Below are 12,933 nucleotides of genomic sequence, written 5' to 3'. Positions count from 1 at the left end.
GAAACACGTCTGGAAACTCACACATGACGTTCACATCCCCGATTTCTATTTTTTTCTTATGTTCCTCGTTCAGGTAAACGAGGTAAGCGAGATACCCTTTTCTTATTAATGTTGTTTCTTGTAAGGCAGAGATTATGGATTTTCGTTTATTCATGCTGACCCCATAGAAGCTTGTTCGTTCTTCGCTTGTGTTTTGAAAGAAAATTTTTCTCTCTTTGCATTGGATGGTGACATGGTTTTCGGCCAACCAATCCATTCCTAGTATAAGGTCAACATCACACATTTTCAAGACCTTCAAATTACTAACTAGGATCCTATGTTCCCCCAATAAAACTTCTATGTTCGAGCAAGTTCAAGTGATTTCTATAATTCCTCCGACGGGTGAGGTTACCTTAATTTTATATTCAGCTTGTTCAGTACGCAGTTTCAAGGTATCAACACAAGAGTCCGATATGAAAGAATGTGAAGCGTCAGTATCAAATAACAAAATGACAGGCATGTCAAGTAGCATGGCCATACCTGCCAGATTTCCTTTTTCTCCATCAGGCTGCCCCCGCCTCAGTGCGTAGGCCCTGGCCTGTGTTGGGAGCCTCACTTGATGGTGTTGCGGACATCGTGGGGGTTATTGCTGACCTTTCTGAGGTTGTGCATTTACCGCCCGTAGCAGGGAGTGTTGTCCTAGTGGATAGGGTCCTGTACCCCTTCCATAAGACTTGGTTAGACAATCTTTAGCAAAATGACCAATTTTACCACATTTATAACAAGCTTCAGTCCCGGCTCTACATATCCCATTATGTATCTTGTTACAATTGGAGCATGGAATGGGACTTGGCCGGCCTCCCGCTGAATTGAAAGTAGACTGTCTCAGAAAGTTCTGCGTACGATCTTGGCCATACCATGGTTTCTTTTGTTCATACTGAGTTCGATTACCATCCCACTTTCTTTTGTCTCCTGGACTTTGAATTTGAGCACGTGGCGGTGGTACACTAGGCATAGGTTTCTCTACTGGCATTGCTAACTCAATGTCAAGCGCTCGTTTAAGAGATTCGGAATAAGATAACCCACCAGGCTTGCCAGTGCCATTCTTATTTCATGTCTTAACCTGATCCGGGGAATAAGATAACCACAAAATTTTTCAGCTATTTTCTCCTCTGTGTTAACCTGATCCGGGGCATATCTGGACATGTCAGTGAATATACGCTCGTAATCTGTTACTGACATCCTCCCTTGTTTCAGATTATAAAATTCCATTTCCTTATTCTTCCGGTAACTTTTGAGAATATATTTCTCATAGAATCCTTCTTTGAATTTCTCCCAGGTCATATTAGTTAACTCTTGAGCCCCCATTATTTTTTTTCTTACCTCCCACCAGTAATCTGCTGACCCTTTTAATTGGAAAGGCACACAAATTAAACGCTCTGGATCTGTGAAGTGAAATAAGTCGAAAATACGTTCAATTATGCGTATCCAAGTTTCTGCATTCGTCGAATCACCCATACCATCAAATATTGGTGGTTTTTGTTTCAAGAACATCTCTTCTTTTCTTCGATCCGGTACTAGAGGTGGTGGGGGGGGGGGGGTGGTGGAGTTATTTCGCGTTGTTCCTCAAATGCTTCATGTTCGGGTGGTGGCACTACTCCAATTCCTTTTCCTCTCCCTCTCCCTCGAGGTCGCCCAACTCTCCTTGGTGGCATTCTAAATTGAGAAAACATTTTTTTTGATAAGTCTTTACGTGTATATGTATATGTGATAAAACCATTTAGATTGATAAAATGAATAAATAAATAAATAAACGCTATTTGTATTGTGTCGGGCTAAAATTATTCAACAATACAATCGAATCAACAATACCAATAAGGATAATGAAGTCATTGAAAATATGTACATTTATATATATGTGAAAATTGCCTTTTTGGGTAACCAAAAGGACTTTTTGTACAAAATATAGTTTTACAAGCATCATGCTACCATCCGAAACATCGTCAAAACCTAAACATGAAATACATGTACCCATATATGCATCATACCAAAAGTAGTAGCTACTATACACAAAACAAAAACACATAACAGAACGGTCTCACAACGGGTCTGTTTCGGGTAAGTACAATGATCACATCTACTCTACTACTAAGGTGTTGTAGGTTTCGTGACACTAGCTTCTGACTTGCAGGTCAGACCTTCTTCTGGCTCTTCCTCTGGCTCTTCTTCAAAGTCTTCATCATCAGAACTGCTAATGACAATGGCAGTCATGCGACTCCCTCCTGGCCTATATCGTCCATGAGTCATCTCATCAAAATGACTAAATATCCAGGCATTAAACTTGAGCTCCTCTGAAGTCGGCGGGTGGTAAACAGAGACCGGAGAAGTTCCCTCAACTGGAGATACGCGTGGGGTCACGGATAGAAGCTGTAAACGACCAATACCCACCGTAGCTGGCTGATCGTTCAAGTCGATAGGAGTACAAGCTGGGGCCTTACCCCGTCTGGGCCTCTTTGCTGACGTGTCTGTCGTTGTAGCATGTTCCATAGGTGCTTGGGCCTCAGGGATCCTCACTGGTGACCACCTTCTTTCATCTGATAATGGTCGTGACGGGCCTGCCTCAGGCTCATATCGTGCCTTATGTCCCCGAGTAATGGGCCAAGGAGAAGGTGGCATCATACCAGGCATGATACTCGGCTGACCCGGAAGTATGGATCCTCCTGCTGGGATGGGGTCACCAGGCAATATATATGGCCCTAGAGGAGCATGTCTGAAAACAGTATAACACAACTGAATTTCCCCTAAGAAGCGGAGGAAATCACCTGTGTACACAAAGCGTGGCCTACGATAGAAAATATAATCCCTGGAGATCATCCTAGACCATTGCTGCCAAGTAGAAGGTAGTAGACTAACAAGTCGTGAAATCCCATCCATATCATCAACCCCATACCGGTGGGCCCATCTCCAGAGCTTGCCAAACCGAGCAAGAAATTCTCCTAGATCTTCATTAAAGCGGATAACACATTCCTCGTACTCTTCTATCATATCTTCTGGGCTTTGTATCAGTGACGTTCTCATCCTAGCGGTAAGTCGGAAAGGGGCCATCTACACTAAAACATTCATCAATTAACATCTCTTCGTGCCACATAAGTATATCTATATCTGTGATATTAAAATAAAGTATGAAGAGATATGATAATATATTATTGCCTCAAGATTCCACACTTAAGTTTTGTTACTTGGTTGCTTTCTACTTGTTATAATCCTCCATTTACTGTTATTTTTCGCTCAGAAAAGCGAATGATGGTAATAACTTATTTTCTTCTTTGACCCGATTTCTCGTTCTTTATTCATTCCTTTCATTAATTACATAACTTGGCTTTTGAATCATGCGATAGGTGAGAGTGTTGAGAGTTGATCACCTTACAATCTAGTGGAAAAGAGTCTAGACAGAGAAATGAAAAGAAATTGATACTCAGATTCAGGGCAGAAAAGAACTTGCTCTGATACCACTCTGTCAGTCCCGCACTACCTAAGGATAGTATAGTATGGAAATTTGTGACTAAAGGGAAGGGTTAAGAGAAGTGGGGATGAGAAATAGGGATGAGCAATAACAAGTACAGATTCAACCGGGAGATTATCAAAATATCATGTATACATCCTGGAATACTTGAGTAGGAGTAATATAGGATCAAAAGATAGCGTTATGATACAAAATAGGATTAGTAGTTATAGCTTTCACAGCAGAAGTAAACAACACAGTTTCATGTATAGAGACATAAACCTCGGAGGTCTTACTAGATCAAACTCAAAAGAACTTTCTCTCAACACCCTTGCTTCACTGTTTTGCAGCTCAACCTACACATTTAGAAATACATACAGAGCTGAGTAAAGGAGTACTCAGTGAACACAATGCCGAAAGATACAATTATACATTTGAAAATATTGTCACGTCATTACAGCAACACTCATGGATTTTTTTTACTTAAAAGGCCCGAGCTTGCTAAAATTCTATGTTCAACTGCGGTCTAAGTTCCTTTACCATATCTTAACATTTGTGTACCGGGAAGGTGGCCACCTTCCACGACGGTCACATGACCGGCCAACGGCTCACGGTCCATTTGTGTACACTAGTCCAAGCAAGGTTTGCGGCCTTACTTGAACCCGAATTCGATTATAACATATTTGACATAACCAAGGCAGATAGGCATAAATCATTTATGACGGGACAATAATATTGACGAGCATAAATTTGGATTTTCAACATAACTTATCTCGAAATTACTTTGCAATTTTTATCCACATTAATATGTAGGATGGAAAGCTCACCTTATTTACTTTCCAACTATTAGGAAAAGATCCTTCATTTTCCGTCGTTACTTTCTTCGTAAATCTCCCTTCTTTGTGTTGCTTTTTGTTTCACTTCAAAACCCGACGTATGTTTTAGTGTAGGTGTGAATTTTATGAAGTGGTGTAATCTCTTTTTTTTAAACATCAAAGAGGTGTAACAGAAGATCATATATATATAAGTGTTCATTGGTAACTTTATGTACAATTCATGACACGTACTATTTACCAACCAAGCCTAGTTTCTTAGCTTTGATTAGTCAACAAAATGACTAATATAACCTACTCTTGACTCATCAAAGCTATACTTGGAATAAATTAATATTCTTTTATTAATTAGTTTATTTATATTTATTATATATTTTTTTAAAGTTGGGAAAAAGAGGGACATATACATATTTAGCCGTCACTTCTTACATTTATAATATCAAAAGTTCGGGTTGTCACATCCTCTCCTCCTTCAAAAAAAATTTCATCCCGAAATTTGTTGTTTATTACCTAAACATTTCTGGGTATTGTTCTCTCATTTTCTCCTCTAACTCCCATGTTGCCTCTTCTTGTCCATGGTGATTCCACAAAACTTTCACTGCTGATATTGACTTATTCCGTAACTGTTGTTTCTTTTGATCAAGGATAGCTATAAGTTTCTCTTCATAGTTTAAATCTGGTGTTAGACTAACCTCTTCATAGTGGATTATGTGCTTCGGGTCATAAACATATTTTCGGAGTTGAGATACATGAAACACGTTGTGTATATTCTCAAGGCTTGGTGGTAATGCCAAACGATATGCCACCGGATCTACTTCGTCAAGAATCTCGTAAGGCCCGATGAAACGTGGCTTCAATTTTCCTTTGATTCCAAACCTGCACATTTAGAAAATATATCTGCAAAACAGTTGCTAAAGTGTGCAGGGAAGTGTTCTAGCCAGTATGGGAATGTTAGGAGAATTCAGGTGAGAAGGGCGTCAGGATGTTGCTATCCTGACCAGTATGCATGCCAAAAAGGCTCGAGATGGAGAAGAAGGATAGCTGGGAAGATCAGCCGCAAGCAAGGGGGCAAAAGAGTCATTTCATATTCGAAGTCTACCCTAAAAATCAAGGGGGGCCTCCCTATAAAAGGAAGCCACTTGGAGAGAGAAGCAAAATCGATTAGTTCATCAACTCCTATGCTTAGTTAGCAATCTCTCTTCGGTAGATCAATCCTTCAGCATTATCCTTCATATTCTCGTTCCTCGCCGACAGCCATGGTGACCTTAAGCTCATCAGTTCACCGGAGTTCCATATCCTTTCGTTCCAGTCAGCGTGTTTCGTAGTGTTAACAGTTTCATCGCCCGGAGTGGCACACAATCTTTATTTGCATTCTTAGTTAATCGCACTTTGTTTTCTTACGTTGGATTTGTTGCACTTTCAATATTTGCTTACTTTGCAGTCTTAGTTGTGATCCAAATGTTTCTATGATATGAAGTTGTTTTTGTGCATCGGTTCTTGTTTGATCTCGTTCTTTTCTGCCTAGATAGCTTAAATCCAGTAGTTACGGTAATTTCTAGTTGTTGCGAGCATGTTTCCATTTCCGAATTGATAGATCTGAGTTCTTGAGTTCAGTTTGCTGGTAGATTTTAGATCTGAAATGGTTAAAATGTGAAAGCCTAGTTTACGTAGTTTCTGCCACCTTGCATGTCACCCAGTAAGTGTAGTTGCAGTTTCGGTATTTGATCTTTTGATTTGAGGTTTTAATTGTAGATCTGTGTTCATGAAGTTGTTAATCTGTGTTTCTATGGTGATAATTCTAGATTCGCTGATCTGATTTGATTCATGTTGAAGAAGATAACGTCTCCATCCAACTTTTTGACCACTTTTGCTTTTTAACCACTCTTTACTTTTGTCCTTTACTTTTCAGCAGTCACTTTTCAGATCTGTAGGCCTAGTCACCTAACTACCTCTTTTCATCTGATATTCCGTTTAGCCTTTTATAGTAAACTCGTACTTTCCATATATTTCCTGAAACCTATGCTCCCCACTTTCCACCTACACAGCTACATGTCAATCATCTTTCTCCCCGCCTCCTAGTCAGTAGAGTAACATCTTAAATTCTAGCCTAGATAAAGTCTCAGCCCAAAGCGTGGTAGCTAACCAACCTTTCCAGAATTTCACCACAATACTAGTCAGTAGAAGTGGGTTGAGGAATTATTGATACCAGGTTCAGACATAGCTGGGGTTCCATCCTGATCAGTAGGATACATCATGTGCTCGACACGACACATGACACAAATCTGCTCTTTCAAATGGCGCCGTTGCCGGGGATGAATGGCGTTATTAACTGTTATTGTGTGTGAGACTTTGGCGCACATATTGTGGATAATTTTTCTATTTATTTTTATTTCAGTTTATGAGAAGTAGTTCGGCTCCTGACCAGTGGAGACCGAAGATACTTTAGCGAGGATCTATACTCGTAACCACTCGATCCGGCCTGTCGACAGCTTTGTCTGATTTAGGTTCGAGTAGTGACGAAGAACAAGACACCATAGAAGGAGGAATACCATACAATCCAAGGCTACAGTTGGAAGGCAATCCAAGGAGAATGGCTGACCACGATGATGACGATCCAGAGATCGGAACGCTGAATGCGCATACCGAAGGAGAACCACCGCAAGCTATAGTAATCACCCCGGGGCAGACAGCCTGTGATGTGAAGCCCAATGTTATTGCAATCCTGCCCACGTACTGCGGAAAGATCTATGAAGGCCCTTACGAATTCCTTCATGAGTTCTGTAAGATTTGTAGGGCACAGAGAAGGCCAGCAGGGGCGACCGAGGATGACTATAGATTGAAGGCTTTGCCGTTCGTTCTAAAAGGGGAGGCTAACACCTGGTTCATGCGACTGCCCCCCAATTCCATTGAGAGTTGGGCAGATTTCAAGTCGGCATTCTTAGGGGAATTCTTCCCGTCATCAAAGACGAGCGCGCTGAAGAGAGAGATCACTAGTGTGATACAAGGGTACGATGAACCCTCGAGTGACTATTGGGCGAAATATATGAGCCTCTTGGATGCATGTCCGAATCATCGTATGGCCGATATAGAAATACATCATACCTTTTATGAGGGGATGAACAAGGCAACAAAGGACCTAGCAAACTCCTCGTCAGGACGAAGTTTCACGCAGTTAAGGGTCAGTGAAGCTAAAAGAGTCCTAGGGAAGTTATTAAGTGCAAAGAAAAAGTACGACAATTCAAGAGATGGTTACAGCAGAGAAAGGATTGCTAGTGCCTTGTCTACTGACCAGGAGCACAAGTGAGAGCAGAAGATGGATTTGAAAATGGACGAATTGAAGAAGACACTCCTTAGCGCGATCGAGAAAAATGCACCACCCACTTCCCCAACTAGGAACTACAAGGGTACAGATGTAACACCCGGACTTTTTATAGTACGTGGAACAACACCAAGCTACTACGAGGCAATTAATGAATGAGATGTTGAGATGGGTTTTAGTGCTTGGCGCGCATAAATCGAGGAACTGTTGAGGAATTTATATTTGGAACAACACCAAATATAAGTTGTTGCATTTGGCGATTTTAATCTTTGTTGGAGACAAGATAACGAAATTAATTAACGCTCCGCGAATTTTAATTATCGAAAGAAATGCGAGAAAATAAAGTATGTGTATAGTTGGGTCTCTCAAATTAAATTAGAGCCCAATGAGTATATACAAAGTGGCTTGAGCCGACCCAAATAAATTCAAATCAAGTCCAAATGTCCTTAATAATTTTAAAAGAGTGTTGGGCCATCAAATTCCCTTATATATATATTTTTTTAGCCCAACTCCACAAATAATTGTTGAGCCAATTCATTCATTTTGCAAGCCCAAATTTTTCCTCTCTCTTTCTCCTGCGCTAACTTCTCCATCCATGGGGACTCTCCAGCTGCAAGTAACCTTCCATCCTCCATCTTCCACAATTCAATTCTGCAAAATCAAAGGTCACACAAATTTAATTCTAGGATTCATTTATCTCCTCTCCTACCCTTTCACTTCAACATTCTTTTGTTCAACAAATACAGAGAGAGCCGAGAGAGATATAGTGGAAGGAACTGCTGCCATTTTGTTTTCCCATACGTTTCACAGTCAAATTCATAGCAACGAAGGTATAAATCCATTTCCTTTTATCGATGTTATTCATATCATGTTCATCATACATCACTCTCACTCATAATTTCCTTCAACAATCAAACTCCAACAAGCGAATGCCCATCACTGTGTAATCGAAGCTAAAAACGAAAAGAAACATAATTGAATGAGAACTTATCTTTCGGGGTTGTGGGGGGCTGTTCGGCTTGGGTTCGGGACGTTTCGGGACTGCGCAGTGGCTGTTCGAAGTTGCTCGGGGCGGCGAGGTGTCGTTTCGGAGGCTGCCGAGCAGTGAGTGGAGGAGCAACAACGGTGAGGCGCCTGCCCGGCGTTGCTGTTCGGCTGATCGGTACAGCAGCAGCTCTTCCGGCGACGATGGCAGCAGCCTGACTCCACAGTGGCGGCGAATCGCTGCAGAAGACTGACCCGTTGACGGCTGGGAGACAGCGGCGGCATCGCGTCTTCTTGGCGAGACAGCAGCGGCATCGTGACGTCGACGGGGCAGCCGGCGACGCAGATGAATCATCAATTTTCGCCGAGGAAGGGAGGGAGAAGAAGCTGTTGTACAGTTTTCTAATTTTGGGATCCATTATGAATTAGGGATTTGAAATGGGATTGGGTTGTGTTTTGAGAAGAATAAATGAATTGGGGGAAAGGAATTGACCGATGGAAGTGGAGGAGATGTTTTGGGCTTTTTTTTCTTTTTCTTTAAATTGGGCCTTGTTGATTGATTAAGGAGAAATAAGGTTTGGGATTTATTTTAATGTGGGCTATTACTTTTGGGCCCACTAATAATTTAAATGAGAGATATAAGGTGGGGAAATAATTAAGGCTTGGGCCTTCTAATTAAATCCTTGGGCGGATAAGTTAATCGTGGGGAATTATTTATTTCTCGGAATAATCCCAAGTCTGAAATAATATATTTTCGAAGAGAAATAGTTGCGATAATTTAATTATGCGCTTAAATATTTTTTGGGAATTTATTCCTACATCATGGAGAAAAATACGAGGAGCCAACGGAGGAAAGTATTGGTGTAAGCGGCCGACCGGCGTTGCCCGCGACACCTTGGGCGACCGCCGAATAACCAAAAATGCACAGAAACCGAGAAAGAAGATTTAAGGAATTTAATTAGAGTACATGCATTCTAATTTTCGTCGTTTACGTGCTTTGATATGAATGTTATGTGTTTTCCGAAAAGGTGGTTCGCACGCTCGCTAAAAGTCAGAATGAGGAATTTTACGGAAATCCTAAGCTTTTGAGGTGGGCTTTACTACTTAAATTCTTTTATTTTGAAATGATATGTTTATGGTGAAATAAGGGTGGTTTAAAATAGTATGTCATGCCGTTTTTATGTTTTGAATTGCCCATCTGATTGTCTACTGGGATAATATCCTACTAGACTTTGATAGTTAACGAATTCGGGTCTGACTAGGGAGTGAGTCCCTACTCAGACTAGTGCACTGATAGGGATCGTGAGCCGTCCCCTAGGTCGGCCGGTCTAGTGATCGAGATTGTGGCCACAGTCTCGTTTCACATGATGGTTCAGATATGGTATATGTTGGAGGATGATGTTAGTCCGCGCGGACACTTTTTAAAGAAATGAACTTTAGTGTTTCTCGGACTTTAAAGTAAAACCCGGGATTCACTCGATGATGGCTTGACATATCTTAACGATGAATGTTTTCGGGCATGAGTTCACTGGGTGCATCAAGTACTCAGCCCCTGCATATGTTTTCTCTATGTGCAGGTTGAGCGAGGTCGGGAGGCGGAGGATGTTGAGTGATGATTCAAGAACTGGTCCGGTTACTATTATGTCTTCATACATAGTAGTAGCTAAACTCTCAAATTGCTTCCGCTATTCGATGTCTTAAGAAACTCTGTATTTTTCTTATTTGCTAAACTCTGTTATCTCATTATGCAAACTTCGGTTTGGAAACGTTGGTTAATTTAAATGGAATTTCATCTTTGATTGTTAAGTTGTATTGCCTTGAATTGTTTTTCCCCCCTTCTTCCCCGCTTCTTATTTCCCCCACGGGTCACGATTTCCTGTGCTTCCTATCCTTAGGAAGTGCGGTTGTGACAGAATGGTATCAGAGCAATTTTGCCTTCCGCTCTGGACCGAGAGTCTCTTATTCAATCTAGTCTAGACTCGTTTCGCTAGACTAAAAGAGTGTTCTTTGAAGGCTCAACATTCCGTCTCGCCGCGCTCAACAAGAGATAAGGTAAAATGTTTTGAAATAAGAAATGTTTATGCAATTGATGTTGGACGTGAATGGAGTATGATTGATAATATTATGAGATGAGCAAATTTCGGGACAAAATTTCTGTTAAGGTGGATAGAATGTAACACCCGGACTTTTTATAGTACGTGGAACAACACCAAGCTACTACGAGGCAATTAATGAATGAGATGGGTTTTAGTGCTTGGCGCGCATAAATCGAGGAACGGTTGAGGAATTTATATTTGGAACAACACCAAATATAAATTGTTGCATTTGGCGATTTTAATCTTTGTTAGAGACAAGATAACGAAATTAATTAAAGCTCCGTGAATTTTAATTATCGAAAGAAATGCGAGAAAATAAAGTATGTGTATAGTTGGGTCTCTCAAATTAAATTAGAGCCCAATGAGTATATAAAAAGTGGCTTGGGCCGACCCAAATAAATTCAAATCAAGTCCAAATGTCCTTAACAATTTTAAAAGAGTGTTGGGCCATCAAATTCCCTTATATATATATATATATATTTTTTTTAGCCCAACTCCACAAATAATTGTTGAGCCAATTCATTCATTTTGCAAGCCCAAATTTTTCCTCTCTCTTTCTCCTGCGCCAACTTCTCCATCCATGGGGACTCTCCAGCTGCAAGTAACCTTCCACCCTCCAACTTCCACAATTCAATTCTGCAAAATCAAAGGTCACACAAATTTAATTCTAGGATTCATTTATCTCCTCTCCTACCCTTTCATTTCAACATTCTTTTGTTCAACAAATACAGAGAGAGCCGAGAGAGATACAGTGGAAGGAACTGCTGCCATTTTGTTTTCCCATACGTTTCACAGTCAAATTCATAGCAACGAAGGTATAAATCCATTTCCTTTTATCGATGTTATTCATATCATGTTCATCATACATCACTCTCACTCATAATTTCCTTCAACAATCAAACTCCAACAAGCGAATGCCCATCACTGTGTAATCGAAGCTAAAAACGAAAAGAAACATAATTGAATGAGAACTTATCTTTCGGGGTTGTGCGGGGCTGTTCGGGTTGGGTTCGGGACGTTTCGGGACTGCGCAGTGGCTGTTCGAAGTTGCTCGGGGCGGCGAGGTGTCGTTTCGGAGGCTGCCGAGCAGTGAGTGGAGGAGCAACAACGGTGAGGCGCCTGCCCGGCGTTGCTGTTCGGCTGATCGGTACAACAGCAGCTCTTCCGGCGACGATGGCAGCAGCATGACTCCACAGCGGCGGCGAATCGCTGCAGAAGACTGACCCGGTGACGGCTGGGAGACAGCAGCGGCATCGCGTCTTCTTGGCGAGACAGCAGCGGCATCATGACGTCGACGTTGGAATGACGACGGGGCAGCCGGCGACGCAGATGAATCGTCAATTTTCACCGAGGAAGGGAGGGAGAAGAAGCTGCTGTACAGTTTTCTAATTTGGGGATCCATTATGAATTAGGAATTTGAAATGGGATTGGGTTGTGTTTTGAGAAGAAGAAATGAATTGGGGGAAAGGAATTGACCGATGGAAGTGGAGGAGATGTTTTGGGCTTTTTTTTCTTTTTCTTTAAATTGGGCCTTGTTGATTGATTAAGAAGAAATAAGGTTTGGGATTTATTTTAATGTGGGCTATTTCTTTTGGGCCCACTAATAATTTAAATGGGAGATATAAGGTGAGGAAATAATTAAGGCTTGGGCCTTCTAATTAAATCCTTGGGCCGATAAGTTAATCGTGGGGAATTATTTATTTCTCGGAATAATCCCAAGTCTGAAATAATATGTTTTCGAAGAGAAATAGTTGCGATAATTTAATTATGCGCTTAAATATTTTTTGGGAATTTATTCCTACATCGTGGAGAAAAATACGAGGAGCCAACGGAGGGGAGTATTGGTGTAAGCAGCCGACCGGCGTTGCCCGAGACACCTTGGGCGACCACCGAATAACCAAAAATGCACGGAAACCGAGAAAGAAGATTTAAGGAATTTAATTAGAGTACATGCGTTCTAATTTTTGTCGTTTCCGCGTTTTGATATGAATGTTATGTGTTTTCCGAAAAGGTGGTTCGCACGCACGCTAAAAGTCGGAACGAGGAATTTTACGGAAATTCTAAGCTTTTGAGGTGGGCTTTATTACTTAAATTCTTTTATTCTGAAATGATATGTTTATGGTGAAATAAGGGTGGTTTAAAATAGTATGTCATGCCGTTTTTATGTTTTGAATTGCCCATCTGATTGTCTACTGGGATAATATCCTACTAGACTTTGAT

The 12,933-nt window shown here is 41.1% G+C and overlaps 1 protein-coding gene across 1 annotated transcript; it reads right to left on the bottom strand.

The window, feature by feature from the left end:
• Positions 1–4,820: 4,820 nt before the first annotated feature.
• On the bottom strand, positions 4,821–8,419 carry LOC121784215. The gene is made up of 3 exons (XM_042182378.1): positions 8,343–8,419; positions 8,219–8,284; positions 4,821–5,190 (listed from the first exon to the last, which is right to left on the bottom strand). The coding sequence occupies exons 1-3, from the start codon at positions 8,417–8,419 to the stop codon at positions 4,821–4,823; spliced, it is 513 nt and encodes a 170-aa protein (XP_042038312.1).
• Positions 8,420–12,933: the final 4,514 nt, after the last annotated feature.

The sequence above is a fragment of the Salvia splendens genome, chromosome 21 (assembly GCF_004379255.2).
Source record: "Salvia splendens isolate huo1 chromosome 21, SspV2, whole genome shotgun sequence".
Taxonomy (NCBI): domain Eukaryota; kingdom Viridiplantae; phylum Streptophyta; class Magnoliopsida; order Lamiales; family Lamiaceae; genus Salvia; species Salvia splendens.
Note: the sequence above shows the minus strand (reverse complement) of the source record. Positions and strands in the feature narration are given on the sequence as shown.